This window comes from Saccoglossus kowalevskii, chromosome 3 (genome assembly GCF_978046115.1).
Source record: "Saccoglossus kowalevskii chromosome 3, keSacKowa6.1, whole genome shotgun sequence".
Classification (NCBI taxonomy): Eukaryota; Metazoa; Hemichordata; class Enteropneusta; family Harrimaniidae; genus Saccoglossus; species Saccoglossus kowalevskii.
In genome coordinates this window covers 33,839,042-33,862,818 of record NC_140643.1, presented here as the reverse complement: position 1 = coordinate 33,862,818, position 23,777 = coordinate 33,839,042, and the positions used below count along the sequence as shown (strand labels likewise).

At 39.5% G+C, this 23,777-nt stretch overlaps 2 protein-coding genes across 2 annotated transcripts in view; one reads left to right on the top strand and one right to left on the bottom strand.

Moving 5' to 3' along the window:
* The window catches only part of LOC100378181 (general transcription factor 3C polypeptide 1-like), a 35,855-nt gene extending 22,115 nt beyond the window's left edge, over positions 1-13,740 (bottom strand). The window contains exons 1-6 of the mRNA XM_085497096.1: positions 13,604-13,740; positions 11,232-11,455; positions 10,449-10,588; positions 9,731-9,974; positions 2,282-2,455; positions 1,108-1,321 (exon numbers count right to left, since the gene is read on the bottom strand). Coding sequence (XP_085353222.1) covers positions 1,108-1,321; positions 2,282-2,455; positions 9,731-9,974; positions 10,449-10,588; positions 11,232-11,455; positions 13,604-13,664 — 1,057 coding nt within the window. The 5' untranslated portion in view covers positions 13,665-13,740. The remainder of the gene's footprint in view (positions 1-1,107; positions 1,322-2,281; positions 2,456-9,730; positions 9,975-10,448; positions 10,589-11,231; positions 11,456-13,603) is intronic.
* A 246-nt stretch (positions 13,741-13,986) lies between these two features.
* On the top strand, positions 13,987-21,099 carry LOC100378481 (transmembrane protein 115-like). Its single transcript, XM_002738206.4, has 4 exons — positions 13,987-14,620; positions 17,638-17,778; positions 18,570-18,693; positions 19,538-21,099. The coding sequence occupies exons 1-4, from the start codon at positions 14,002-14,004 to the stop codon at positions 19,764-19,766; spliced, it is 1,113 nt and encodes a 370-aa protein (XP_002738252.2). The 5' UTR covers positions 13,987-14,001; the 3' UTR covers positions 19,767-21,099.
* Positions 21,100-23,777: the final 2,678 nt, after the last annotated feature.

The following is a 23,777-nucleotide window of genomic DNA, read 5'->3' as shown; positions in this document are numbered from 1 at the left end:
TTCTTCCCACTACTAGTACTGAACTTGTTTCTTACCAAACTAATACTGAACTTTTTTCTTACCACTACTAGTACTGAACTCTTTTCTTACCAAACTAATACTGAACTTTTTTCTTCCCACTACTAGTACTGAACTTGTTTCTTACCAAACTAATACTGAACTTTTTTCTTACCACTACTAGTACTGAACTCGTTTCTTACCAAACTAATACTGAACTTTTTTCTTACCACTACTAGTACTGAACTCTTTTCTTACCAAACTAATACTGAACTTTTTTCTTACCACTACTAGTACTGAACTCGTTTCTTACCAAACTAATACTGAACTTTTTTCTTACCACTACTAGTACTGAACTTGTTTCTTACCAAACTAATACTGAACTTTTTTCTTACCACTACTAGGAGTGAACTCGTTTCTTACCAAACTAATACTGAACTTTTTTCTTACCACTACTAGTACTGAACTCTTTTCTTACCAAACTAATACTGAACTTTTTTCTTATCACTACTAGTACTGAACTCGTTTCTTACCAAACTAATACTGAACTTTTTTCTTACCACTACTAGTACTGAACTTGTTTCTTACCAAACTAATACTGAACTTTTTTCTTACCACTACTAGGAGTGAACTCGTTTCTTACCAAACTAATACTGAACTTTTTTCTTACCACTACTAGTACTGAACTCGTTTCTTACCAAACTAATACTGAACTTTTTTCTTACCACTACTAGTACTGAACTTGTTTCTTACCAAACTAATACTGAACTTTTTTCTTACCACTACTAGGAGTGAACTCGTTTCTTACCAAACTAACACTGAACTTTTTTCTTACCACTACTAGGAGTGAACTCGTTTCTTACCAAACTAATACTGAACTTTTTTCTTACCACTACTAGGAGTGAACTCGTTTCTTACCAAACTAATACTGAACTTTTTTCTTACCACTACTAGGAGTGAACTTGTTTCTTACCAAACTAATACTGAACTTTTTTCTTACCACTACTAGGAGTGAACTCGTTTCTTACCAAACTAACACTGAACTTTTTTCTTACCACTACTAGTACTGAACTCGTTTCTTACCAAACTAATACTGAACTTTTTTCTTACCACTACTAGGAGTGAACTCTTCCTCTTCATCATCAACTATAGCTTCATCTTTTGAATTATAATCTTTCAATAACTTCAAGTATTTTGTAGTTTGTGTTCTACTTTTGTCGGGTGCCGTCTCAACCTTTTTGGTTACATTTACCATTTTTACGAAATTCAAACCGAATGCATACTTGAGAAGTTTTTTGAAAGCTGATGCTTCATATTCAAGACCCTAAAAAAAACACACAAAAATTGGAATAGTTAAAAAAAAAAAATTTTTAGATGAGAGATGGAAAGGTCAACATCAGATCAAGCTGTTTTTGTTTGTTTTGTTTTTCAGAAATTTAATTTGACTTGTGGCAATTGGTAAATAATATCTACACAACAGTAAACCCAATTTACACTAGAATGCAATCACAAATATGCCATCAAGGTAGCAACTATTCAATTGAGAATTTTTTTAAAACTGAAAACAGCACTTGTCACAATAGTTGGTGCACTCTGAATTGTTAAAATACTTTTTTTCAAATTTAAATATATCACGAACAGCGGTCCTTCCATATAATGATAGTGTTTGTTCAATTCTATTCAATAAACCATTCAGACATAACAAATAGTGTTGTACTTGCTAAATATAATGAGGGAGGTTGGTCATGAATTTACTTTTACTTAACAATCAACATAAAATGCTAAGTAAGACTAAAAATGTGTGTCACATCATAACTCTGACATAGCTACAAAGGTGTATCACTTAAGTGTACAGATGCAAACGAATTTTGCTTTTTTAAATCAGTGGATTTTATGTATGATTTTTTGGTCAAAAAGTGTCTTTTTTAGGTCAAAAAATAACTAAAAATGTGTGCTGCATCATAATTCTGAAAGGAGATATGGCCAGGGCATGTACGCACATACGCACGGTAGTTATAAGCTCACATTGTGACATATCTGTATCCAGTGGAAACTAAAGATTTTGATTGCTTATGGCCAAAAAAATGTTTACAATGGGTACTTCACAACCACATGGGCAGAAATGTATACCTAATATACTTTTCCCTTAATCTACAATGTTGACAAAGTGAAAACTAAATATAATAACATTGTTTTTACATTATAAACATCTTTTTATAAATCACTAATATCACTGTTCAAATAACCCATTTAAGTTATTTTAGAACATATCTAAAACTCTCACCATTTCACATTTCACATTAACTGCTACATCCATCTGGTCAGGCTTGGTCTTTAATAAGTTTGACAGTTTCTCTGATAGGACATCATATTTACTACGGTAATCGACATGAAAGCGTTTTAACATCAGTAAAACTGAATGCTGTAGACGTCCTCCTGGCAAACGTACAGCATAACTCTGAATAAAAAAATTTTAAGCTATTAAGTGAGAGATAAGGCAGTAGAATTTTTTTTAAATTTACAACTTTTGAAAGTTTTGAAACTAATGTAAAATTAGTAATGATGTACGTGGAGTGGTAATGTGTTTCCTCTACATGTACAAGTATTTGTATTTATTTATTTGCCATAGATTACAGGTACATGTAGTACAAAGAACTAAAAACATACGACAAGGAGAGAACATTGCGAAATAATAAATATTAAAAAAGAAAAGAAAAAATGCTAGACAAGTCTGTTCCCCTGTATACAGTTATTTCAATGGGAAAAAAAATACAAGGGCGTAGTATTCACCTAACACAATTGATTATTACAAAAAATGCTACAAAGACTAGTTATAACAGTAAATAATTAATACATAGAACTAAACATAGAAATACAGAATAAATAAATAAGGAAATAAATAAATTAAACAATTAACCACCCAACCCAAGTATGTGGGTGGCAATGGGTTTCCTCTATTAAGAATGGCAATAGACTTCCTCTGTGTGGGGTAACAATGGGTTCTCCCCATGTGGAGCTGACAATAGGATGCCTGTACACGCATGCGGCGTGGAAATGAGTTCATTCTGTGTGGATGGCAATAGGAGTACATGGGGCATCAATTAGCTCACTCTATGGGCAGAAATGGGTTTCCTCTATATAAGGTGGAATGAGCTTCATTTGTAGGAAGGCAATACATGTTCATATGGGGTGACAATGGGTTAAGTGGGATTTAGGTGAGGGTTCTCCGAACCCGCCTATTCACATAGTTCATACCCACCATAGACTCTGGTCAGTCAAAATGACTATTTTGAACTGTAGGCAGACACCGATAGGTGGCGGGTTTTTCCGAGCAAACAGAAAAAAAAGAATGATGAAAGTCTTTTCCCAGTCCAGGATGAAAACAAACTCAAAAACCTAAGTTAAGACCCAAGAAGGGTGGTGTCTTACCTTGCCTGTGCTGTCCATGTGAGACCAGGGGATCGATAAGGCGTCCACGGCCCATGCTCCTGGTGTCGGCAGGAGTGTTACGTATGTCGGGAGCTTGGCATTCCGGAGTGCAGCGAACAGGTCTATCTTTGGACCGTCCCACAGCCAAAACAGTCTGGAGGTTACTCACTGGAGGATCTGCCACTCCGTGTTCTGGAGACAGAGGCGCCTTGAAAGGGCGTCTGCCAGACCGTTTCTCACCCCTGGAAGGTGGTGTGCGGTTAGCTCCACATTGTATTCCAGGCACCAAAGGAGAATTTGCTCTGCTAGGACCGACAACGACGGGGAACGCGTCCCCCCTCCTTGTTGATGTAGGAGACCACCGCTGCGTTGTCTGTGCGCAGCAGGACTCTGTGGTCTTGAACTTCGAGTCGAAAGCGTGAAAGTGCTAGGTGCACTGCTTTCAGCTCGAGCTAGTTGATATGGTGGTCCCAAACCCATTGCGGGGGCCATATTCCTTGGGCTTGTTTGTCCAATAGATGCGCTCCCCACCCTTGGAGGGAGGCGTCTGTTACCAGAGTCATGGTTGTGACGAGTGGGTCCAAGGGGACCCCCTGTCTGAGGTTGGTCAGTGACGACCACCAGGACAGGGTTTCCTTTACTTGGTCCGGGATGAATACCCATCTGTTTGGTTCCCGTAGGTGAGCTCGTTGTTCCAATAACAAGCGTTGGACCGGGCAGCTGCGTAGTGCGGCCTGGGGAACTACCCTTCAAACGGAGGTCATCATTGCGATGAGCCGCATTAGTTCTCGGAGAGACACTGAAGGTACGCTGACTAGGCGTTCTGCTAGGTTGCTTAGAGCTAGGCAACGCGCTTGAGATTGGCGAACCAGGCCTACTTCGGTGTCGAACTCTATGCCCAGAAACACCAACTGTTGAGTCGGGTCAGGATGGGACTTTTTGTGATTTACTAGAAAGCCCAACTGGTGAAGTAAATCCTGTATAAGCCTTACATGTCTGGCTATAACCCCTTGTCTGGGTTGTGTATCAACCAGTCGTCTAGGTACGGATTGATGTGTACCGACATTTGGTGGAGCAGCAGCACTACCTGATTCATCACTCTGGTGAATACGTAGGGCGCTGTGGATAACCCAAAGGGAAGCACCTGAAATTTGAATACTTGGCCCAGATGGGCGAATCGAAGGAGAGGGCAACTCGCTGGGTGCATCGGTATGTGCAGGTAAGCGTCGCATAAGTCTAAAGCGACTAGCCAGTCGAGCCGGTGGATGGAGAGTAGGACACTGGATGGTGTCTCCATGCGAAACCGATCGAGAAGCACATACTGGTTTAGTCTGCTTAGGTGCAGAACCGGACGCCAGCCGCCTGTAGATTTTGGTACTACGAATACATTTGAGTAGAAGCCCGGACTTAGTGCCGGCTGAACTATTCTGTGTATTACGCCCTTTCTTAGCAAACTGTCTGATTGCTTCCGCCTTGCGGGGGTCCCCTGGCAGTGCCCCTCAATGGGGGGGGGGGACACTGACAGGGGTGGAGGAGATGTCAGTGGTATTCTGTAACCGCATGTGACCGTCCAGGGATCGGTTACCTGCTGCCTCCAAGCCGGAATACACCAGCACAATCAGCGTGCTACAGGGATCTGTGGCCATGGGTTCGGCGGTTGCAAGTGGGGGGGGGTGGGGGGGTTGTTTCTCCTCTACCGTGAAGTGAGCCTCCCCGGAGATCACTGGGGTTACTAAGCTGTAGCCTGATCTCTTGCCGAACGCAGGTCCATCCCCCCCCCTCGCAGAGATAAGTGTCAAACATGCTTACCCCGCTGCTGGGGATGATGACCACCCGAGGAGGAGGAGCCACCACCTGGTCCTCTTTTCTGGGGGCGCGCCGCTACCCTTCCCTCCCGCAGATGGGTACGAGCGCTTGCCTCCTGGCTAACTCTGTTTAGTGGAGCTAGTCCTAGGGCGTTGTGCTTTCTGTGCTTGGGGCGCCCTCCGTTTACCCTTGGCAGCGGCCAACTGGCTAGCGGATTCGACTTGGGCCATTTGGTTTGTTACACCCCGAAGCTCTGCGACTGCACCCGCTATCTATCCATCAATGAGGGTGGAGGATGTCCAGTCTGCGTAACTGAGGCGGTGGCGTACGCCTGACTCAGTTCGCTGGCAAAAACACACGCGTCTAAAACCGCGTCCCGCTGCACAGTAGTAGCTCCGGCCAAGAGAGCCACATGACACTGGAGGATATCGCACATGGCCGTACGGTGGCCTACCATTAACTGTGTCGCCTGGTCTAGGAGGTGAGTGCGTTCTGCGTCTGAGGTCTCAGAGTCCTGGGCACGCACAAGAATGCGCCCCAGTGTGGCGCCCACAAATTCAAGGAAATTGATGGGTCGCAACTCCGCCCTCAGGGCATGTTGGATAGTCTCAGAATGGGTCGATGAGAATGACCATGGAACGCGGCCGTCCCCCTTCACCCGGTTGGCAAAACAGAAGTTTGTGGTACAGGGCTCCGGGGAAGGAGCGCCCCTCAACCGCCCCTCAACACCGTCTACACGCCGTCCCCCACGCTCAGCACTCAGGGGGACGTGCGGATGGGGTCGATCTGGATCCCGGCGCCTGTGATCCCATCAGCGTATAAGCGATCGTAAGTGGCTGCTTTAGGATCAAGGGTGGGGGAATATACATAGCGTCACCTGGACTGATAATATTCCGCATCACCCCAACAGCGTGGCTCACCGAGTCATTACGCAATGTGGACTATGAGGGACCGCCCGAGGTACCCACTGTATCCGACGCGAGCGAACTGCCATCTCTCAGCCTTAATATGTGGGCGAGAGCGTGTTCCAGAGTGCGTCTCATGACAGGGTCTGTTTCCTCTGGGAACGCCTGTGGGTCAGCGAGAAGGGAGTCGAAACCCACAGCGAAACTCGGACTTGAAGATAAATTAATCAGTCCGGTACCGCGCGGTGAACCCTGGCTGGTTGAAAGCAGGAGGGAGGTACAATGCATGTCCTGACCCTAACGCCCTGCCCCGAAAACGGAGTCCTGGCTACTAGCGTCCCCATTGGTGTTACGTATCTGAGGTTCCCGAGGAGACCTACTGCCACTAGCCTGAGCCTCGGCCTCCCCCGAATCAGCCGGTTCCCCAGAAGAGACGTGTTTCTGGCTGGGAGGCCGCAGTGGAGACAGCTCGCTCTGCCTGCAGGTGATCTACTCTGCCTGCCAGGGACACAATTTGCCCTAGCGGCCGTCCCCCTTCACCCGGTTGGCAAAACAGAAGTTTGTGGTACAGGGCTCCGGGGAAGGAGCGCCCCTCAACACCGTCTGCACGCCGTCCCCCACGCTCAGTGCTCGGCTGGATCAGGGGAGACGTGCGGATGGGGTCGATCTGGATCCCGGCGCCTGTGATCCCATCAGCATATAAGCGACCGTAAGTGGCTGCTTTAGGATCAAGGGTGGGGGAATATACATAGCGTCACCTGGACTGATAATATTCCGCATCACCCCAACAGCGCGGCTCACCGAGTCATTACGCAATGTGGACTCTGAGGGACCGCCCGAGGTACCCACTGTATCCGACGCGAGCGAACTGCCACCTCTCAGCCTAAATATGTGGGCGAGAGCGTGTTCGAGAGTGCGTCTCATGACAGGGTCGATTCCCTCTGGGAACGCCTGTGGGTCGGCGAGAAGGGAGTCGAAACCCACAGCGGAACTCGGACTTGAAGGTAAATTAATCAGTCCGGTACCATGCGGTGAACCCTGGCTGGTTGAAAGCAGGGGGGAGGTACAATGTATGTCCTGACCCGAACGCCCTGCCCCGAAAATGGAGTCCTGGCTACCAGCGTCCCCATTGGTGTTACGTGTCTGAGGTTCCCGAGGAGACCTGCTGCCACTAACCTGAGCCTCGGCCTCCCCCAAATCAGCGGGTTCCCCGGAAGAGACGTGTTTCTGGCTGAGAGGCCGCAGTGGAGACAGCTTGCTCCGCCTGCAGGTGATCTACTCTGCCTGCCAGGGACACAATTTGCCCTGACAGTCCTTCAACCAATGCCCTCATTTCAACCGGCGCCGAGCGCGGGCCCCATAAGAGGAAAGACCTCCAGGAGCACAGCCTCGCTGTTGCCGGTAAAGTTGAGTAACCCACTGTCTGAAAAAACAGACTGTGTAGATCCGATCAGCGGGGGGAGACCGAAAAAAATCAGCACCCCCACTATCAGGCCCTTTGCTTGGTATCCCAATATGAGAACCGATAGCTGAGCGCGAGGACTTATCATTCATGCCAACGCACAACTCACTCATACCCATGCCGGTAGCACTTGCCGAGCGACCTTTTGTGAATGAGCGACGCGGTCAGTCTCGGCTATCTTGATGTACTGCTGGAACGACTCCCAGGCTTCCGAACCCCAGCGATTACAAATATTCTCTGGGCAGGCACCCGAATCCCGAACGCACGTGAAACAACGATAACACTTTGTATGCGGGTTCCATTCCTGCAATTGCTGCGTACACTGAGTACAAATCCGCCTCATAAACTGAGGAGATAATACCGGCGGTGAGCCTCTGGCGTTGCCAGTGCATCTGTCCATTTCTAAATACATTAAAAATAAAAGACGACATGCATGAGGGAAAACGAATTACAGTTGTAAAAGGTGCCGCCATGAAATCAACATGTGGTTACGTGGTGGCGCCGGGTTTTGATTTCTTTGTTATGGAAAGCATAACACACAAAGAGGAAAACGACACGAGGGTAAAAAGACAAGAAAAACTTATCCTATCAGCTATAATGTCGGATGCCGTGGCTGTGGCGACGACCCACGCTAGAAACCCAGACAGAAAAAAGCAACAGACGAGGCGGAGAGAATTGAAGAGAAATGGACGGCTACCTATGGTGCTGCCATGTGGCCTTGGTCACGTGGGTTCGTGACGTAAGGGGTAAAAGAATCTTGATATCATGGGGCTTCCCCTGACAGCCTAGGAAGTTAATTTTTTGGCAAAATGCTCCTAAACCTAAAATTTTAGGAGCAAAATTGTTTCATGCATAAAACAAATAAAATGTGTTATGCTAATTTTTGCGAATACAACTACAATAATGACATACTGAAATGAGAGATACTGTTCTGTTACAAAAAGTCCTGAGTTTTATCCTGGTCGGAGATTGCATGTTCGATGTTATCAGGCCATACCAGTTTCATATTTGGTAGTCTTGCCCGCACTGTTTCATGCATCCACCTGTGAACAGAACTTGAAGGACCAAATTCAGCCATGCTAGGGCCTTCCAGGCTGATAAGTATTAGATCACCCACATCAGGGCCTTCCAGGCTGATAAGTATTAGATCACCCACATCAGGGCCTTCCAGGCTGATAAGTATTAGATCACCCACATCAGGGCCTTCCAGGCTGAAAGTATTAGATCACCCACATCTTTCAGCCATGCTAGGGCCTTCCAGGCTGATAAGTATTAGATCACCCACATCTTCCGTTTTGTGGCTGGATGCAAGGATGTAGGATCTGATGTCCCGGAATTTGTTGTTGGAATTTTGTTCTGTTCAACCGGCCGAAAGTAATTAGTAATCTGCTTATTCGCCATGTCTTGTTCGAGCCGAAAATTCAACAGTGTGACATTGATTATTGTTCCGAGTACATCGTAAAATATTCAAAGCCTAAAGGTCGTACACGGTATCTCGTCTAGTCTGACTTGTGCAAGGCATGTTTCAGCTGCGTGTAGGGCTTCAATTTTCACTCACAAAATACGAGTAGTTTCTGAAAACTACAAGCTAAATGCGGATACTTACAAGTTTGTACTCGCATAGACGTATTTTTTAGGCGCATTTGCGAGCAGGTACTCGCAACTTCCTAGGCTGCCTGACCTAGATTCTATCTCTCCGTCATCGCCAGAATCACTGATTAATGCCTACAGTTCAAAATAGTCATTTTGACTGACCAGAGTCTATGGTGGGTAATTGAACATAGTGAATGGCAATGGGATCCCTGCATGCGAAATGAAAATAGATTCTCGACTATGTGGGGTGGCAACGGGTTCTCTCTATAGGAATGACCGGCACTCGCTTTTTGGGATTCAATCCAAGGGGAATTCAAACTTGTCAAGCACTAGCCACTACGCTAGTAATAATCAACAACACTGAGATATAGTTTTTGGAACAAGGAACAGTCTCACTTTTTAATGAAATCTTGCAGAAATCCCTGTATAGCATACTAGAGGATTTCTTGGTAAAATATTATCATAGTACCAGAAGATCATATGCTGCTGGTAACTTATAAAGTAACATTTAAGTAGCATGTTATATATGATGGCATACCTGGCTTGTCACACAACCAATCACTCGAAATAGTTTCTTTCGCTGGTAAAACATGTTTTTAGCAGCAAAGTTGAATTCAGTGTAGATCTGAGTCTGTAACATCCCATAATATCTTGACTTGCCAAGACATTCTAGAATGGCATAATGAAGATCACTTATTTCAATCTCAGGATCGTTTTGATTGCCCAACAATGCAATGTTTCGCAGATTCTGTGAAGCGACTACAACCAGTCTGTCACCAAACCTAAAAAGATACATTCATAGTATGTTTACACACTAGTTTTATATGCCAAAAGTGTAACATGGCATCATTAAGTTTCATATTAAAAAACAAAAATCTCATTATTGATGTACTGGACTTCTTTTTCCAGCTGTACCATTTGTACTGATTTCCCATGAAAATGTGTGATACCACCGAATTACCACAAATATGTGTGAAAGTTTACTAAGGTATTGCTATAAACAGAAATATTGACGACTTCATGAATGAATTTATTTTAATCGCGGGCGATAAACTGATGGTAAAACTGTGTTCAAGAAGCAGATTTCAAGTATGCAAATGAGAACGACATGCTAATAAGATTAAGATGCATACACACAAATAACGAAAATCATGCAGTTGAGAAAATACAATAGTTGTGAATCGGATACATGTGATAAATAGAATATCAAAATTCCCTATGAATTACAGTTAACAGTTTACCAAGAAACTACCGACCTATCAACAGCATCTGATAATTTGATAAAATTCTCCCTGATATCTTGGGTAACATCTTTTCTAGTAGTATAGTCAGTGCATACACCTTTGACACCTTTGACGATATCATTAATGATGTGTTCTGATGAATTACCAGTAGTCTGTAAACAAAATATGATTACTGAGGAGATGAAGATAACAAAAACAAAGTTAAATATACATTTAAAACGGGAGGATCGTCACCTGCGCACATGCAGGAATTGAGTCCCAAGCGACAATAACAACACACGCTAAATACACAAAGGCCCATAAGTAGATGCTTGTTTATAAACAATGATACGCTATGGCTATCTGACGCAGGTGACGACTCCCCCCGCTTTAAGTGCAATTCAGCACTTGTTGCAAAATAATACAGTAGGCAAATTTATTATTTATTTTTTTATTTTATTTATTAACACTTACTCACTCCCCGGAGAGAGTGGCAATGGTTACAGATATTAGTAAAAGTATACAGTATTAATACACTAATAAGGAATAAAAAAAAAAAAAAAAATACAAAATTGTTTTGTTTACACAACACCAACAGCAGATTATGTTAGAAAGCAATGCTAATAAATAGAACTAAAAACAAACTTGATTCCCTGTAAATGTGATGAATTTCAAGAGCTGGACACATGGTATTACTCTCAATTCCTAAAAAGTGTATACAGATATATTCAGATTCTCATACATGTTTGAATACTTGATACATAGACAGACTTTATACTTATTTCGCTTATTAAAAAATAAACATAAATGACTTACCATCTCACCAACTACCTCTAATCCCTGCTCAGGATCTCTTTGTCTAAACTTAAGACAAGGATCAATCGGTGGTGGTGGTTTATCTAATTCATAATATTTCACATCACCACTGTTTGTTATACATTGCCATAGGAATCCTTTCATAACATTATCAATGTTTACAGATATCGGTAATTCTGATAATCTCTGGTCTAACCTGATCCACAGACTTGCAATGTTTATACCTGAAATAAAGAATGAATAAAATACAGTCACAAGAAATAGTTTTTCATCTGTGTGTTGGCATACTAAATAGACTGCAAACTAAATCTGTAAAGTGTAGTCGACAGAAAGACGTTTAACACAAAAAATATTCAGATTTTTAGGATTAAGTTAGCGATGGAGTTAGTGGCGGGTTTGCTTGAGAAACTCCATTTTAATAATAATAGTTGTTACTCAATATTTATTTATTTATTGCTTCCCTTTTGTAACAGGGGCTCACTATGTAAACTAGGAGCTGCACCAAATAAAAAATACATTTCACTCAAAGACTTATGGATAAAAAAAAAAAACTTTTGATAGACAAAAAGAAATTAAGTTACATGAACTAAGATAACAAAATATAACAACAACAAAAGACATCTAAAAGTAGCAACAACAACAAAAAATAAGAAAACTAAAATATAAGAAGTACACTGGAAAAATATTAAATATTATCTGTATACCTCTTTCTACTGTCCATGGCAGCAACTAAGAATTTTTTTGTAAAAGTATCAATTTCGTCACACAGGACTGAATCATACTGCCTTGTACTGTCACCCAGGATTAAACATAGCACTTCTTTGTTTGCTATGAAGTCTTTATGTAAATTTATTTCATTTTTGTTACATAGGAGCATTTCAATCCCTTCCATTAGAGTTTTTCTCTGTGCTGAGAAACATTCACAATGTAATATGAAATGCTCCAGTGTTTCAGGTTCCTTTTTGCAACATGGACAGATACAATCATTATTATCCAAGTTTTCCCATTTCCTTTTCTCATATGCCAAACCAAGAGTGCAGGATCTTGCCTTGAATTTTAATTGGGTGCCCTTGAAGTTGGATAAAGAATTTAAATATTTCTCACAATATTTTAAATTTGTTTTAAATTTTCTATAATGAACAAGACTTGATTTCTCTGCCATTTTTTGTTTCCATTGAATCTCGTCACTTTTTACAATCAAATTTTTAATATTTCTTTCAGACAGATTAGTGAATTGACTTTTGTTTATCTTTATATTTCTTTCTATATCTTCAATGCTATTTAGCCATGGCCAGGTCTTAATCAGATTATTCTCTTTAACTGCTGTTAGTTTATTAAAAATAATTTTTGACCATCTGGTTGATTCCATTAAACACAACCTCTTGTAATAATTCAGTTTTAATAAACTGACTCTACTTTTCATAGTTATCCACCCCAGGTCCCCTAGAACGGCTTCATTTGTTGTGTATCGACATGCTCCTAGAATAAACTTTCCCACTGTCACTCAATAGTCACTCTAGCTATCACTGTTGTAAGTAAGCACTCAATGCATGGATGTGTTGTGGTGTGTCATAATGATGTTGAAACATAGTGTATTAAAAATAATGCCTAAAAAATAAAAATAATTAATGTTTGGTCATTCAGGATGATCACAGATTATAACTTTTTTTTGAAAAACTAACAGGTAACTCCCCCCCCCCCCAATGACCAATAAGGTGAAATGACAGCCCTTCAATGTCATCAATCTGCTTGCGAAATATTGTGAAAGAACTAAATAAACAGAATGCAGACAATGACATTGGCCATGCTAAAAACTTGAAGCAGTTTAGTGGCAATTTACATGTTTACTTGTTTATACACAATCCTGGACGAAAAGGAAATGGTCACAAGGCAGGTACAAGAAAAAAATAGAAGACAATATAATAGACAAAATACAATCACTAAATTACTAAATAATAAAAAATCACTAAAATACTAAATACTAAAATACAGTGGCGGATCCAGCAAAATGTATTGGGGGAGGGGGGGTCCAAGCTTTGCTTAAGATATACGGAGCGTAAATCGCTGAGAAGCTATGCGTAATCCAGATGATATGAATTGTCATGCGTTTGGGGGGGGGGGCAGTTTTGAGACTATGGTTACTAAGACGAAATTTAGTAAGCATACTACGCAAGGTTCAAAGCAGCTTTGATTAGCTGATATGTTCTCAGTTTGTTTTTCTCGTTTGCTTTGGTGCGGTTATCATTATGAACATCACCTTTCCATCTTGTTAGAAATAAATCCTTGGTGCCCAAATCAATTTGTTTCACGTAATGAATCCATACTCAATTATGTTTGTTACTAAAATAAATGTTTGTGTTGAGTTAGCATACCTACTAAACCTTCAAGAGCAATTTCGTCGAGACAACATTCGAGGATTCTGCCTGTCTCCATGTTTCCTATATGAAGGATTTTCTGATATAACAGTTATATGCAAGTCAACCACAGATGTCAACAACCGCCATGTCGTGTGTGTAACCCTTGACCCCAACCGAATGAGTGAGCTGCAAAGACAAACATAATTGAATCAAAGACAAGGGTGATTTGTTATAATAATTTACTAAATAATTTCAAAAAATTAGTTATTGGTTGAAATTTATATAAAATTGCATGTATGCAATTTTTATTACAGATACACAATTTTGTCGAGTGTTGCTTTTATTATCTATATGCTTGCATGCTGGCGCTGTTTACGTTTCTGGTGACGTCACCTTGAGCCACGACGATCAAGATGGCTTCCAGCACAAACAGGGGCATATATGTCTCCCAGCTTCAACAGCAGATCGCGGTTATTCTGAAAAACTCTAGCGTGGTAGTGAAGTCTGTTTTAGTAGCAACATGCTCATTGTATGTAGTGTCGTTTTTGGGCGAGTCTATCCTAAACACATTAGCTATTACACCGGGATTTGTAATCCCTCCCAATTTCCGAATATGGACTTACATAACACACGGTTTTCTGGAAACTCATATTTGGAACGTCGTCACTGATATCATAACTCTCATTGCCTGTGGAAAACTGATTGAGCCGTTATGGGGAGCGTTGGAAATGTTACTATTTTGCTTCATTGTAAATATTGGCGTTGGTTTGACTTCGGCAGTGTGGTATCTTATGATATACGTAGCCACGTCGAACATTGATTACTTGTTTCAAGTGCATATCCATGGTTTGGCTGGCTACATCGCTGGAATCACCGTGGCTCTGAAGCAAACTATGGGCGATTATGACGTTATAAACACATCATTGTTGAAGATGCGCGTGAAACACATCTCTCTGTGGTTGGTGTTGTGGTCGATCCTGTTATTTGCCACCGGATTTTCGTCAGGAGTATACCCACTCATGACTTGCACAGGTATAAACTATTACGGTAGCTTTTATTTTATTTTGCAATGAACCTTAAACTGATAGTATAGCATATTTTATTTTCATTATAATTTAAACAGTGACAACGGTTAGTTATAAACGGGGGTTTGTAGTTCCATGAATTTAACAAATAGGCTGCCATTATAATCTCTTGTTTCATAAGTCACGCATCATGTCATCATACTCTGGCTCGGCAACACGCTTGTGACAAATCGTGTGGTAGATTATGTCATGTGTTTAACTTTGCATGTGATATTACTGTACGTAGAGCGTAATCATGTTGTAAGTATTTCTGGGTAGCAGCAAAACTTCTAATGTAAAACTACAAAATCATACAGTTAAAACATGTCAAGAATTTTGCAATAGCGTTAAGATCACATTTTTTTATGTGGGCATAACATTATTGCAAATTAATACTCATCGTTTATCAGGTTGCAGTGCAACAAGTCTTGATTTTTACTGCTTACAAAAATATAATCAAAAATCTACCTTAGGTAAGCAGTTTATTTTTAACTTGATTGGCAACAAAACACGGGAACCCTGTTAATATAATTAATTACTGTATCACATTCACATCACTTCCCAGTATACAGCTCATTGAAGCATGAGATTAACATTGATGCTAAGTATGCTATTGTCATCAGTACATAAACATAAACAGTCTGTTGCAATTGGACTTGATCAAAAACAAGTTTTCAATGCCTTTCAGAACAAATAATTCCCCCACTCTTAAAATTTAAATTCACAACTAATTTTAACTGCTTGATACCTTGTCGCTCACCACCAGATGCAGATGACATACATTGCAATGCAATCATCAGACAAAATGCCACATACCAGTAATCATAATAATAATAGTAGAATCAATTCTTGACAGATCTCTGAGTTCTGATAATAATTGTAATACAACCTTATACATTTGAGCTTGATATCAAATTTGAAAAAAAAAATGTTTCTATTCTGTAGTAATTTTTTTTATCCCAAACTGCATGAAAAATCTGAGATTTAAATCATTAATAATAATGCTTGGTACATGTATACTCTTTACCAGCTGTTGTTGGATTTGCATAAATTAACAACACATGTGTCTCTTTTATTATAGTGGCATACAAATGTCTCACCAACAGAAAGCTACACCAGGCTTTACTAGCCCTTGATATCATTCTCCACGCACCAGCAAACAATTACTATATAAATTTATACATTGTGATTTGACATAATTTCATGCTAAATAAACTATTTTATATTATATTCAATCTTCAATTGGTTCTATTAATATTTTTTATTTTATGATTTAACATATTTCCATAAATCCTTTTTAGTTGTTGGATTGCATAAGCTTGAATACAACTGTGATATTGTTTCCGAGTAGACAATAAGTTATTTTTTATCTGGTCAAGTCAATATAAAATAAAAGTACATGGGTTGGCAGGATATGGATCAATATACTGCAAAACCAAAATTTGTTGAATGTCAACTTTATTTTCCATTTATTTGGTTGAAGTTTGTCAATTACTGGTGTTTGGCTAAATTTTTATTTATGAGCAGTATTGGCCAAGTTGCTCGAACATTCAAAACAGCAGAGTAGACATAGACACATGGTTCTCTGCAGGCAATTCATATTTATATTTTCTGTTCAGAACCATTCCTTGAACATGCATTGACCAATTTTTAAAATTTAGAAAGACAAAGATGTCTTTTTTAGTTGTTGATAAAATATGGCCAACTGGTGTCAATTTTGAATGGTACTAAATCCATTTATTATTTGAATATGTCCATAATCAGTTGATGGTTCTCAGAGATTACTTGGCTATTGATTAAATGTGGCTGACTGGCAGCCATTTTGTTAATAAAATTTCCAAATCTTAATACTGTATTAAACATATCTGCAATCAGTTCTCAGAGTTCAGGGAGCTGATTGCAATTACAATTGATATGATGAATGTCAATTTTTTACTTTTTAACTTAATCTCATTTATTTCAAAATGTCAAGGCACTTAAGTTATTAGTCCCCGTTCGGACGTAGTCCGAAAACGGGGACTTATGTTTTGCCCTGTGTGCATCCGTGCGTCTGTGCGCACCTGTATTTCGAACATGCATAGACCGATTAAGTTCAAACTTCACTCATACATCACACATTATATGGGACATATGCACATGCATTTTTTTCATGATCCGATTAACGATGGCCGAATAGCAACCATTTTAAGGCCGAAAATGCATCAAAATCGCACATTTTCACCATTCCGGACCCGGATCTCAGTTATGCATGGACGGATTTTGTTCAAATTTGGTACATACATTAAACATAATAGGACCTTGATGCACGTCATTTTTTTTTTGGATGGGGGTTTGAAATGGCCGACTGTCGGCCATTTTGTTTTAAAGAATTCAGTTCTGGATCCGTATCTGAGACATGCCTGGATTGATCGAGTTCAAACTTCACACACACAAGATACATCATGTCACAAATATGTATGTCCATTTATTTCATGATCTCATTAACAATAGCCAAATGGTGGCCGCTTTAAGGCCGAAAATGCATTGAAATCGCACATTTTCACCATTCCGAACCCGGATCTCAGTTATGCATGGACGGATTTTGTTCAAATTTGGTACATACATTAAACATAATAGGACCTTGATGCATGTCATTTTTTTTTTCGGATCAAGTTCGAAATGGCCGACTGGTGGCCATTTTGTTTTAAAGAATTCAGTTCTAGATCCGTATCCGAGACATGTCTGTATTGATCGAGTTCAAACTTCACACACACAAGGTACATCATGTCACAAATATGTATGTGCATTGTTTTCATGATCTCATTAACGATAGCCAAATGGCGGCCGCTTTAAGGCCGAAAATGACCGTCATGATCTGCTTTGAATGTATATGTCACTCAAATATGAACGAAACGGGACGTGTCATTGACAATGACTTGTTGTCTTTTACATTGACATTAACTAGATAATTAATTGATTACATTTTTAATTGATGTCATTTTACAGGTATCATAGTTAGTTGGGTGTATTTACGATTTTATCAGAAACAGAGCGATGGATCGAGAGGAGACATGTCAGACACTTTTACATTTGCTACTTTCTTCCCAGAAAAATGTCAGCCTCCAATTGCCATACTCGCTAATACTGGTAAGTGTTGTAATCATTCATTTATTATTTAAATAACTGAGAAGTGACCTACAAGGCTGCTTCTCATTGGCTACTCAACATAACTATCCTAGCCAATCAGGAAACTCTGTTGTTTGTTTGGTTTTACTTGCCTATTACTTTTCTGACTGGTACATTCACATAATCTTGATATCACCGTTATTCTAAAGTTAATCTAAGTATACAGTCTGAATAGATAGTTGAAAAATAACCCCTAGAGAACCACGGCAATAAATAAACACACAAACCGGTCACTGGTAGCATAGTGGTTGTCGCTCCAGACTCGTGATCGGTAGACCCAAGTTCAAATCCTACCTTCGGCTGAACATCAAAGGGTCAACCCCTACCCTGGGTGAGTGTGCCACAGACTCAATGGGAAGGCTAATTCCAATGGCCGAGATTCATTCACTAACGAATGCGACTTTGGGGGAACCTTTGTTAAGGTCCGCAGGTGCTTGTGTTCGACCGAGCCTGGTTGACGCCAGAATAGCGCATTGAAATTGCCATTTGACAGAGAGATGACCACACAGCCCTGTCATGTAGTCCCAAACATGAATATGACTTCTGTGGCAAATGCACGATGTGTCAGCACTAGCACTTGCAATTTGCACATACAAAAAAAAAGTCAGGAGAGACAACAGTGACATTCAATGCTTAGAATCAACCTCCGAGACTGATACTGATCTTTGCAAAACTCAACCCATGGACGACAGCTGTGATTTTACCACAGATGTTTCTCATTGTTCAACTCTATTGTATTTCTATCATTGCAGTCCATAGTGGTTTAGTGAAGGCAAGACTTTGTAAGAAGCAAGTTAGGAAGTATGATGTGGGTGCGCCCTCTTCCATCACTATAAGTCTACCAGGTAGTGATGCTAATGATGCAGAAAGGAGAAGGTAAGCTACATATGTATAACTGTCAATTTTTCACTACTGGAAATGGTCATGATTTGAGAATTTTGGGTCATTCATGAAGTTATTGCCGCATCGGGTTGTAGGACCTCAGACAAATAGTCATTGTTACGTAATTCTTTTAATTTTCAAAAATATATTACTGGGTAAATTCTTACAGTATATCTGATGCCTGACCCTGAGCCCACTTTACCCTACCTTAATAGGAGATGGTATTTAGAAATGCACCATTCATTTTTCAAATATATATATACATGTATACTGTAAAGTACTTTGTTAGGCGGAATTAATTTTCCCTGAAAAGATATTTTGGGTGTTTTGTATGGAGTTTATTTTCACTGATTTTTGATGAGTTGAATGTAAAATATAGAAAAAAAAGTTCTATTCGCTGGATTTTATTCTGCTGAACCATCTCGGCAAAAATAGCATTTTACAGTACAAAGTGTACACAAGAAATTGACGTAATTTGTTTCTGTGCTTGACTGAAAAGATTTTATGTTGAAAAGTATACACTCCACCAATACATCGACTTTGAACTAAAAAACCTGTTGCTGCAAAAACTGATATTAACAATGCAAGATAATCTGCCTTTACCAACACTGTGCATTGGATTAGGGAATCTTACCCTCTAACAACTCAGATTAGATTCTTTAATCTGTATTATAATTCAGAGCTTTGTTTATGTTTAATTTTTCATATCTCTGATTATTTTTAACACTTATCCTGCCAGTCATATCGACTTCACCAAATAATGGTTAAATTACAGTTGGCATATTTTAAATAGCACACATATACAATGTTTATTAATTTCTCAATTTACTTCTTCTAGACAACTTGCTCTGAGGGCTCTCAATGAACGTCTCAGCCGAGTTGAAGAACAAGCATCGTGGCCAAGTATGGATGAGCAGCCAGCAACCACCACAGGCACAACAGCGACCACAACCACTGCATCCGATAGTGATAAAAACAAAGAAGGAGATAAAGATAAAGAAAGTAAAAAAGGAGCCGAGTCTTCTGCTACGGAAGACACTGAACCGGGGGAAACCGAAAGTGATTAAATCAGTGAATAGCAGTAAAAATACATTTCACCCACTGTAAAATGGTGCAACAAAACTGGATGTGGTATGAGGAACTGATTGGTGTCGGATATAAGCTATGTTGTTAGTTACAAACTGTACAAACATATTGCTATAAAAATGTGCATGACGGTGTCCACTCTCTACGTATTGTCCATGGCTGATAGGTGAACACGATGTATTTGTAGGATCTTCGCTATGTCATTCACAAAACCCACCTCATTCCTAGTTTGATTGTTCCAGACGTTGTAGGGCTACTTAAAAGTAATGGTTTTGGTGTAAAAAAAAAAACATGATCAGAATAAGGAAACCTTTCTATTTAACAGTTTTTATTTATTTCACAAAATGTAAAGTGATTTGGTTGTTGTACACACTGTTAGGATTTCTAGAAAAATTAGACTTGCATGACTTGGTCAATTTGGGGAAGATCACCTTTCATGCATTGTCTTTAGTTCGGAAACTTATCTTGTATTGTGGGTATTTTTTATGAAACAGCCTGATTTTTATTTTGTTAGTTTGTGTTTTGTAAAACAAGTAATGAAGGTAACTGTTAATGATGTGCTTTGTACTGGCCTTGTCCAAGTATAAAGGGCTTAACCTTTGTGGTACTGATAAAAAGAATTGTACAATACGTTTAGACACCCATCGCTGTTGTCAATTAAAAAAAATGAGTTCTAATGAAATCCATACTTTAATGAAACATTAAGAGCCATTCATTTAATATATCATGTTTCAAAAACTTTTTATGGACAGCAGTAGTTTCAATTTTTTTTATATACATATTTTTCATAGATGGTTGCTGTAATTCTATTTGCTTGCGTTTATTATGAGGTTTGCCTGTGTTGTACAGAGGACTTTGTATTTACTGATGTATGAAATTATATGTATATTCTGATTGTACGATATATTTGTGAATGCAGGCAGGTGTTCTCATAATATAGCGTGACAGCAACCTTGTACATGACATTGAGTAAAGAATTGCATGCTTTCTACTTGCATTTCACTTGATAAAAGCTGAATTTTTTACATTTTCAAAACTCAGTCGAGGACAAGGCCATCTTAATGCTGCATGCATTTGTCTTGTATTTTTATTTTTGGTCAAAGGGTTCAAATTGCAACTTTAAATAAATTTTTATTTAAATTTTCAGCATGTTTGAGAAATTAACAAGCCATGTTTGATGGGAGTGTAATAGTCAAAGGGGAGGGGGGGGGGTGTCCAATATTGTCAGCGGGTCAGTAAAGGGATGTATGCCTTTTAAAGGAATAGTAGGAAAATATTTCCACAACTCCACAATAAAAGAGTAATTATTCAAAATGGTGTTGATTGAATTTGTTGCCTGCAATTTTGTGTCATTGTTTTGTTTTTTCACCACACTATCTTTCACTATATTTTGCAAACAAATCCATTTGTGCAAAGTGCATTTTGGAGTCTCTACCTGTGCACTCTTTCCCCTGAGTATGTGCATGTTATTGTATATATGTTGATGTCTCAAATATTTTGTTAGATTTAATGAAATGTGTTTTAAGTCAGAATGTACTTGTTAATTAATGGTTCTGCTTATAATTAAGAAGTCGCATTATAATTACTGGTACTAATGCATGTTAACGAGTTGAAGATGACTAATTTAAAACCATGGTGTATCATACTTATTATGCGACCAAGTGTAAGACAAGAATATTGCACTAACAGCTAAGCAGACTTTTGTCAATCTAAGCAGGGACCATGGGAGTACCACAATGCTTCAGACGACTGGATGTCTATTTTCCTTTCATTATCTATTCAGTATACAACCATCTCCACATATTGGCTAACATTGCAGTGTTCACTTCTCAATCTCAATTGTAATACCTCCCATGTGATACTGGTCATCTCAACGAGTCTGAAAGCTGTAAATCATGCGCCACACAATTTGACCAATTTATGTGAAATAAAAGCATTATAGATTTGAATAAAAGAATGAGATGCACCCTAAGAGATATTTCCTAGGTCTATTTCCCGGGGTCTATTTATACTTTGCTAAAGACAAAATAGATGAAGTCATAGTGCCAAATGTAGTGAAAGACAGAAAGTAGTACCTTATTTTATAACTCATTTATAAAAATATGTTAATACATGACATAGCAACTGCTTGATTTATTCAAAATGAAGTGCTTGCTGTTTAGATTTTGTGTATATTGAACTAAACTAATATTAATATTAAGGTAGAAGCCAACTCATAAATGAAACATACGCAGAATTTGTTCATTTTACAATACAGTGTATAAGGATATTGACTCAAGTTGGTGGTAACCAGCCTAATTTTTGAGAAAATGATTGTCGTATTTTAGTTAATAGTTGTCATTATGGCAGTAACGCTTATCCATAGGTTACTATGGCATGGATATTATGCCATATCCTAAAATGTAAGGCTGGTGACATGGGCTGAAAAAATTATATATTGTGAATGATGGGGTACTTATTGTTGTTCTGAATTATTTCAAAAATCTAGTTTTTAAAAAGTGTTGGAAAATGCAATTTTTTTTTAAGCTGGGGGGTCGTCACCTGCAACGACAACAAGCTAAAAACGCAAAGTCCCCCCCCCCCCCTCCCTTTAAACATTGTTAGGTTTACCAACAATTTTACAAAATCTGGACACCGAACCTGAATTTTCTCTGAATCATTGCTGGGATATCATAGTACTGTCACTGCGAACACACCATTTCTGAAGCACGTAACGAGTTGCCAGTCATTAAATTTCACATTCGTGCACTGTCCGCGTTTTTTTGTAACTACGCCATCAACGCCCAATATTTATAATGTATTCGTTTTTGCACGTTACCGTATGCAATAACGCCACCTATGACACATATTTAAATACATTCGTTTATCTTTTTCAAAAACATGTTACAGCGCAGCCAATGTTAATATTTGAAATACTTTTTTCATAACTGCTTGATGACACCATCAACGACAATATTGTGAACTTCTTTTGTTTTGTTATAAAATGCAGCTACCAACGATCATCAGCTCTACTGAATACCACAGGCGGCTTGAGAGACCGGAGCAGACGACAGTAAAATGCTTTACTGATAAATAGTATTAGCTGGCCATTTTAATGACCATTTTAATACAGTTATCAAGCCTTTTTTCAATATTAGTGGAGAGCAGATACTGGAACGATATATTCTGGTAAATTGTTCCCAGAGTGTTTCAGTTTGTGGCCGAAATAAGAAACCCGAAGTATGTTTCTGATTGTTTATTTCTATCGAAACGCAGGTTGCCGATTATTTTATAAAAACATGTAAACTTGTTATATTGGGACCCTGGTCACTGATTGTGCAATTTGTATAGAAAACGGTGCAGCGAGAAATCACCCACGGCTTTAAGTTGTCTCCACTCGTGAAATTCAGAAAGCACATGCGTATCCCTCGACCAGTCAAAAATTTTGAACAAAAATAAGTAGGAAATCAGGGGTGGCTCGAGTCACATATACTGTCACTTACGATTTTATTTTTCTTCTTGATGTTACCATGCTGATGGAACATGATTTTGGAGGTTCCATTTTGACTTGGGATTCCTGCAAAACGAGTTTTTTAAAGGATACATTGACCTGTAATTTGAAAGTTTATACTGCCGAGCATCATAATGCACACAAAAATCTGAAATTTCGAGAGAATTTCCGTGATATCTTTCAACCATGAATCGATTTTCCTCCATGTCAGAAGAGCAAATATGTAGTGGTGATTGAGAGGGCGGGAAATACTTTAATATTATCGGCCATTTTAACAAAATGCGCCCTCAACGTTAATTATTTGAGTCAAGTTTTCAACTGCCTGCAGAGAATGACCATCCCATCCCAGAGGAACGATCCTCTCTCAAATGATGGTGTTGGGTTAAAGTGGGAGGGTCGTCACCTGCGCACACGCGGGAATCGAGTCCCAAGCAACGATAACCCACACAAAACATGCAAAGGCTCATGGGTAGACACTTGTTTGTAAACAATGACGCACATG